At 37.8% G+C, this 8,567-nt stretch overlaps 1 protein-coding gene across 1 annotated transcript; it reads right to left on the minus strand.

Annotated features, from left to right (window-relative positions):
* Nucleotides 1-2,907: 2,907 nt before the first annotated feature.
* LOC137735457 (strigolactones hydrolase CXE15-like) lies at nucleotides 2,908-4,171 on the minus strand. The gene has a single exon (XM_068474882.2). It carries the CDS (start codon nucleotides 4,086-4,088, stop codon nucleotides 3,087-3,089), a length of 1,002 nt encoding a protein of 333 aa, XP_068330983.1. The 5' UTR covers nucleotides 4,089-4,171; the 3' UTR covers nucleotides 2,908-3,086.
* Between the last annotated feature and the right edge of the window lie 4,396 nt (nucleotides 4,172-8,567).

Raw genomic sequence — 8,567 nt, forward strand, 5'->3', positions numbered from 1 at the left:
TCATTCTAGTAGTTTAAATAAAATTAGGAATCTCATTCTTTTGAAAAAAGGACCTACGTTGTATCAATCCAAACATTCGTTAAAGCAAATGATCTTAAAAATAATAGTTAACTTGATAGTTTGACAGACGATAAACCATTAAAATTTGTAACTTAAAAGAGTTCTGTGCACCCAACATTTTGTTTGTAGCATTACCCTTAAATTTTTTTATGGAAGACAGCGGTCCACCATGCACGACCAGCACAAAGTAGCAGGAACCCAATACGGTGCTATGTTGAACGTCAAACAATTCGTGCACCTGCAACCACTCGTCAACTCACTGAAAGGAAGTTTGAAAGGTAAATTGGGCCATATATATGAAAATTCCAAAATTGGGCCATATATACAAAAAATAGACACACACACATATATATACCGTTCAACTTTTTTTTCTGGGTCATGAATCTCTGTGTCTGGTTGGTGATGAATTGTCAAATGCATACTGAAGAAAGTTGAAGTAACCTACTAAGAAAGTTGAAATTAGTGCACGTCCCCCTCCTTTTCTTAAAGTGAGTTTGAAATCTACTCAATAAGAATGATATTTCGTCATTTGACTCATTATACAATGTGATAAATGGTTTATCCTAGCAATTGATGTAATTTTTAAGAAATGTAACATGATAATTGCAACGCGCCTCATATAATATGTTGACAAAAACACAATATATATGTCACTTACGTACTATGATCTAGTTGTATTCTTCTTCACTTATAAGTTAAATGTCTTATATTCAAAATCTTGTGAATGATGAGTTAAGTACATATTTATTTTGCCACCTCTAAGTACAAATATATCGTTATGTTTTCATTAAAGGGGGTAAGCCCGGCTTCGTAGCTTATATGCCATGAATCATATTCACAAGCTATCGAAAAATCCTCAGCCTTTAACGTACCGGAACAAAAGGCCGAGCACCATGTCCAAAAGAAAATAAAGTACCAATCACAAATGCAAGACAGAATTTGAGAAAATGACCAATTTAGGGCATTCTAAGAATTAGGTTAGTTTTTTACGGATTTGGAACCCATCCGGATTCAAATTGTGGGGATTTTAGGGATCCTCATATTCTAACCGTTTATCGTACATTATGCAGTTAACAATCATTTCAAAAATTTTATTAAAAATTAAACACAAATTGTACCTAACAAAAACTGATCTCACAATGTACAATGAACGGTTAGGATTTCAGGATTCCTAAGATCCTCACAAAGAGGATTTGGAGAGGATCCTCATCCGTTTTTTACTAGAAAAAAACGAAAAAGGATCCTCGCCGGATCATTTTTCTAGGGATCCTCGCCGGATCATTTTTATGATCTCATCCATTCATCGTACATCGTGCGGTCAGAAATCATTTTAAAATTTAAAATTAAATATAAATAATATCTAACAAAAACTAATTGCACGATATACGATAAACAGATGAAATCACACATCCTAGGAAAATGATCCTCACTGGATCCTTTTTCCCGGATCCTTTTCCCAAAAAACCAGCTTGTTGTATCCATCTGTGTCCGGCATTTTGTCGAAAGGCGACATCCACACTTTCAAAGTTTCTTGGGGTCTAAGGTTATAATTCATAGGATCTTTACCAATTCCTGTCAATAATAAAGAAAATTACAGTACAGCCCTATTGCGCATAATAACACCAAATAAAGTAGGTAAATAGAAGATTCAAGCCGCCTACAATAATATCTTGTTGGGATTTTATGTTTATTTAAATTTATTAGAATTTTTGTTAAAAGTTTTTTTTATTAGAATTAGTTTTTTATTAACTTTGGTTTCCTATTTTTATGGAGAAATTTTTTTCTTAAACTGCATTTACTATATGTTCAAACGATGTCTTGAGATTTAGGCAATCGTCAATGATATAATTTAAGGAAGTTAAAATTTCATCATAAAATTTTTTATCAATATGAAAAGTAGTCCAATTAATTTACTTATATAAGCTCATACAAGGTCTCACCATTCACGAATATGAGATTCATCTCAACACGCTCTATCATGTGTATCGAATTTTCAACAAATCGTGTACATAGAGTACGCGTAACCGCTAGGCTCGCACATGAGGCAAACTAGTCTAATACCATGAAGGAAGTCAAAGTTCTACTATAAAGTCAGTTGACAATATATATGAGGAATAACTTGTACTGAAGCCGTATGAGGATTTTTGGACCTCGGGAATTTTTGGGCATTTGGGATTGGTTCAATAGAATAGCAGATATAATGGTAGAACGAAGCACACACCACATGCACTACCAGAAAATAGGGCTTGCTCTACAAAACTTTGCCCGACGAACCACATTTCTTCTAGAAAAGGTATTTTACTTGACGAATTATTTAGTTGGTAGGGCAAAACTGGTCAACATTTAAGGTTTACTCAAAACCTTTAAAAGACGGAATAGCTAGAGTCGTAAGTCAAGGTTATATTTGTCGGCAAGTTTTTGACGCCAAGAGAAATAAAATGGCGCGTAATACCTTAAAGTTTGCCCGACAAAATTTGTGTTCATCGGCTAGGTCTACACCCGATGTGCCTCTTCGTCAGCCAAAACTCTCCTTGTGGGTGTCATTAAATATTTTTTTTATGACGTTGAAAGAGTGTCCTGTATGACTTCTAAGGACACCAATTGAAGATCCGCCTAAGTTGTTGGGTAAAGGCCCCCGACGAAACATGCATGTCACCGCCTATGACACTGAGGTTAGAGGAAGAAGATAAAGACCAACAATTGAAGATCCCCCATTCAAAAAACCAAGTTATATATATAAATGATGAAATGACCCACCATATGGATGTGAATCATAACTTCAAGATATTAATCAAAATTTGCATAAATCATGTTAAATAAGGGTTGGTAACTGGGAAAAAAAGAGAGTTAAAGATAAGAAGTTGCAATTTTTATTTTCATTACAGAAGTGTATATATATAGTGGGTATGAAGCAAACGGACCGATAAATGGCCACATATAGTAACGTTCTTAGCAACTACAAAGTCGATATCTTTTAGTGCTTGTTGACCAAGTCTTTGATCCCAGAAATTAGAGCTCGATATCTTTTAGTGCTTGTTGACAAAGTCTTTGATCCCTGAAATTAGAGCCTCAGTTTGCGCAGCCGTTTGAGGATCCATATCCACCGCAATCTTGTTAAGATAAAAGCTATGACTCATCCCTGGACTAATCAGAAGCTCCACATCCTTCTTAGCCTTCTTCATAGCGTCATAGTATTCCATCTCAGTGTCTATTATCATGTCCATCTCAGCTATACATAGAAGAAACGGCGGCAGCTTCAGAGTATCCAAAGGCGATGCTTCGGGGCCCATCGGACAAGTTATTGGATGGTCCTTGGTCGACCCCACTGGCAGTGCCAAGCTCAAAAACTTGTCCACCATGTCTAGGGTTAGCAAAGGTGACTCTGGCTGCTCCAACTCCGACCTACTCCTCACCGCTCGAACGAAGCCTGGGTGGATAGGAATCCCACCCGCTAGCCTTAACGGACTCAAATCCACCTTCCCTGCTCGAGCGGCAATTTCATGCACGAGATTTCCACCCGAGCTGTCCCCTATGAGAAAGACACGGTTGAAGTCTGCGTGGCTGACTAGCCATTGCTCGTATGACTCGCCTTGTGCAACGGAACGAAGCCACAGCAACGCAGAGAAGCCGTCGATGATTGGAGCGGGGAGACGGTGCTCGGGCGCGAGACTTAAGTAGACCGAGATGCAAATGGCTTTGGCTGAGCGTGCAAGCTTGGTGTACATTTGGTAGTACATGTACCAATCCGCTTGGCTAATACAAAAGCCACCTCCATGGAGGTGAAGGATTATGGGGAGCTTCGAAGAATCTTCCGGGTTTGTCTCCGGTAGATAAATTCGTAGCCGGAGGTTTTCGTTAACGTAAACATCTCGGGTGGCAACTCCATCAATGAATTCATCGTGAGGTGCAACTGGCTCAGTCATGAACTGGACCTGAGGCGGTCCAGTCCACGTCCGATCAACTGAGCCATCAGCGAACACTCTCAGCCAACCGGACACCTCATCGACAAGAACCTTCCGGCAGACCATGGTTTATAGTCTGGCTTACGTAATAACCCTTAGTAGTACTATTAGGTAGTGTCTGAGTATGTGAATGTGTGGATACGAGACCTTGACACGACTCTTTATATATAGGAGTTGGAACTTGGTGTGGAAACTGAGAAGGTTGTGAGAAACTGGGAGGAAGGTTCAACGAAGTTCGGTTTTTCAAAGATGGAAAATTACGCAAATAAAAAATAGTATACGTACGTCATCACCAACTAGATTAGAATAAAAATTGGGAGGTAGATTGTCCGCCCTCCTGTTTGGGTGTCATTTCCATCCCTTCATATTTTGTGCGGTTATGGTTAAGTCACGTCAACATTTTATATTGATTTTTTTTAGAGAAAATAAGATAAAAAACAATAAGAATATAAAATGTTGAGGGGATGAGAATGACATCCAAACAGGAAGGCAGACAATCTGCCTCTAAAAATTGACATGATTGACACTACCTGTTCCTGAATATTGCATTTTTGTCATTAAATCGGATATATAGAGTTAGGGTTAATGGTAGCGATCACTTTTGGATTGTATATTTACGAACCTTTGACTGAGTTTTAATCGTGTGTTCTTCATGTTATACATAGCCATACTTGTGGTTATTAATAAGGTTTAGCTAGTATAATAAATTAGGGTTTAGGCTTTAATTGTTACGACTCGCTCTTAGTTATATTGTATTTTAATTTCTGAAAGGGAAGTATTATTAGCACTTCAAAAATCTCATTCTACATTCCTCACAAGTATATTTTTCTTTCTAAATATAGAAAGTTTGGAGTGTAGAATGAGAATTTTGAAGTGCCAATAACAATTCCCTTATAAAATTGTAAAATGACAAAAATTCCATGAAAGGGCTTAGTGGAAATCCGATGTGGACATTTGAGCTCACTTCAGATTTTGTCCCCTTTCTTGCCATATTCTTGTAATACTCGTCCATATTGTTAGGGGGTTGCGGGAGTTACCATAGTTAAGGGTCTTCAATGACAATACATTAGTGTTTTTGCCGTTATGTTGTTACTAGCCTTTATTAGGATATAATGGGTTTTCCGTTTTATTGTAACCACTAGGAAGATATCTTATAGTTTGTGTATAAATATAGGTTGTAATATCTTAAATGATTATCATTAAATATACAATTTTTACATATATGAACGTGTGAGCAAGCGGAACAGAATTTGGAGTTAAAACGAAGATTTGATTAAACTTTGACGTCAATGGCATTTTAGTAATTTTATCACATTCTCGATGCTAATGTTACTGTTTATTTTGTTGGTTTGCGTGCCACTCATACCCACTCTTTCACTTCTCCATGTGCTCTCTCCCTCTCTTCCTCAGTGTCTTTACTATCTCTTTTCACTCCGCTCCCATCTTTCTTTCTCTCACTCACTCTCACTCACTTCGCACGTAGGCAAAGCCAGCCCTGAGGGGGTGCCAGGCATGCAACCGCACAGGCCCCCGATTTTTAGGGGCCCCTGAATTTTAATAATCTTTATAATATATTACATATAAAAAGAGTGTGAATGTAATTCACAATGTTGCCTTGGGGGAATTGTCAAACTCTGGTACTTATATTAATTTCTGGAAGGGTTAGAGTCTCAGTAAAACCCTTTTTGGGCCTTTTTTGAACTACATTAATTTTTTCTTTTCTCTTTAATATTTGTAGTTTAATTTCTATCATTATAAAAGATAACTTTTGATGATAAATTTATGATTAGGAATATTATAATTAATTAAAATCCTTAAAAGCTTCAAGATATAATCTTTAAAACCCCTTTTCCATATATGATATCATTTAATCGAATACATGTCATTCGTTTATTCTGTGGTCAACTTTTAAGGATCATCTAATTTTCATTCTATTTGAAGACCATTTAGTCATATATATATATATATATATATATATATATATATATATAATACAACTTTGCTCACAACACTAAGGTGGAGGTGAGCAGGTGATGCTCATCCCCTATTGATTACCGTTAAATTAATTTGGTTTAATTGATTTAAGACATGAATCTCAAAATCTAACTAATCTAATGACAATCAACCCAAGTGGGGTTTATAATCATCCTCACTTTAGGGAGTTAGAAAAAATGCAGTTCATAATAAAGAGTATAAGTTGTTCTGATTATGATATATGTACGATGATATGAAATGTACATAACCACCACACCATGCCTTTTGTATTTAAAAAGTAAGGAGTTTCGAACTCAAAAAAATAAAGAATGCAGATACATAGCCACCAAACCATGCTTCTTTTTAATTTATTTTCTTTTGGTTTATATCAATTTATACACACAAAAAAAAATATAAAATATAAAAGAAAATATAGCAACCAAAATTTAGACCTTGAAAGGGCCTCCATTTGAGTCTCGCACAGGGCCTCCAAAATCTCAGGATCGGCCCTGCACGTAGGAAGAAGGTGACACCACCAACCCCCCCCAAAAAAAAAAAAAAAAAAAAACCACTATGATCGTGACTGCCTCTCCAACACAAAGTCAACCCCAGTCACTGTTCCTTCAAATTCGGACCCTAGGCTCAGATTCTACGAGCTCTGGCGATGAGTGATTTTCATGGCTGCTTTTGGCAACGGTAAGAGATCTAACCAACACCATTCGATTTATCTCGTTGAGCAAGTCAAGTTTTATATATATTGCTTATGGTAATTAGCGGCGTTTTAAAAGATTGAAGAGGAGAAAATGCTATTAGGTTCGTCTCATTCCTAGCTTCCAGTGAAAAAATTGAAGGACTGTGAAGGGATTGCGGCCAAACAACAAGGGATCAACCCTCGATACCTCAACTATTAGGTTCGTCTCACTCCTAGGAATTTAGATATAGTCTCAAATCAGACGTCGGACCAACGATGATGGCGCGGTGACGACTGGAAGAATCCCAACAAAATTTGTCACAATTCGGCAAGGTGAACCAGCAACGAGACTAGTCCAAACCATGTTCAGATTCAGTTCAAACAATTGAAATAAAATATTCTAAAGATACATTCCTTCACTGAATATTCTTGATGCAAATGGAATATTTCGTCTAGTGACCGAAATCTCAATGACAAAGGAATGGCTCAGCACCGGCAACCACCACATGGTACCGGCTCGTGTAGGCTCTCTAAGAAGCGTAGCGGCGCGTGACGGTGCATGGCGGCTTGTGAACCTAGTTTGAAGTATTTTCAATCCTCGTTTTGAGCAAATAAAGGAATTTTGAGTCTTTTCCTTTGTATTTTCACAAGCTTTGAGTAGTTTAATGATTAGTATATTGGTTTTCCATATAAGAGTGACTCATCCAGAGTATTTCAGAGGCCAAGCAAGGTAAGGTAGCTACGATCCGATGATGTGTGTGTGTGTGTGCGCCCTGTTGAATAAGAAGAGTATCCAAGATAACTCTAATGATCCCAAGAAGAAGAAGAAAATAGAGCACACTCTTAAAGAAAGCTCACAAAACAAACTAATTAGCAAAGCTTTTCTTATTTATCTCTAGGCTTTGTTTCTCCTTGGATGATATACAATGCTTGAGGACTTGGGTATTTATAGCAAACCAAATGAAAGCTACACCACACACTTACTTCACCTACAACATCCACCTACTTCACCTACAACCTCCACTTACTTCACCAACCTCACACACTTACTTCACCTACAACATCCACCTACTTCACCTACAATTGACATTGATTCTCAACACTCCCCCTCAATGTCAGCTCTCATTCTTTGCACTGTGCTGAGTAGACAGCGAAAATTTTCGAGCTTGCCTGTACTTAAACTTTTTGTGAACAAGTCCGCAACTTGATCATTCGTCTTGACCTGTCTCATCTCAATCTCTTCTTGCAGAACCTTTTCTCTGATAAAGTGGTAATGTACCTCCACATGCTTAGTTCTTGCATGAAAGATTGGATTTTCCGCCAAGCGAATTGCCGATTGGTTATCACAGTACAATGGTACTGGATAATCTACTGGTTGATGTAGATCACTCATCAACTGTATTAGCCATGCATTCTCTTGAGCTGCCATTGCTGCTGCTCTATACTCTGCTTCTGTGGTTGACAAAGATACCGTTGGCTGTCTCTTGCTACACCAAGAGATGGTTCCAGAACCAAGCTTAAACACATACCCAGTTGTTGATCTCCTGGTGTCATGATCTCCCGCATAGTCAGCATCACAGTAACCAACTAACTTGCAGTCTTCACCTTTCTTGTACAAAAGACCATAGTCAATTGTACTCTTCACATATCTCAGTATTCGTCGAACTGCTTCCAAATGAGGCTTCTTTGGATTTTGCATGTACCGACTCATCACACCAACTGCATAAGAAATGTCAGGTCGAGTCAAGGTTAAGTAGATCAGACTACCTACCAATTGTCGATACATTGTCGCATCTTCCAAATCTTTTCCTTCATGTGCACACATTTTGGCGTTTGGTTCCATCGGTGTCAAAATTGGCTTGCATTCGAACATTCCAAAC

Source organism: Pyrus communis, chromosome 7 (genome assembly GCF_041283825.1).
Source record: "Pyrus communis isolate YQ-2024b chromosome 7, ASM4128382v1, whole genome shotgun sequence".
Taxonomy (NCBI): Eukaryota; Viridiplantae; Streptophyta; class Magnoliopsida; order Rosales; family Rosaceae; genus Pyrus; species Pyrus communis.

Excerpts from the sequence above, each read along its gene's own strand:
- LOC137735457 (XM_068474882.2), bottom strand. The coding sequence starts at position 4,088 with ATGGTCTGCCGGAAGGTTCTTGTCGATGAGGTGTCCGGTTGGCTGAGA.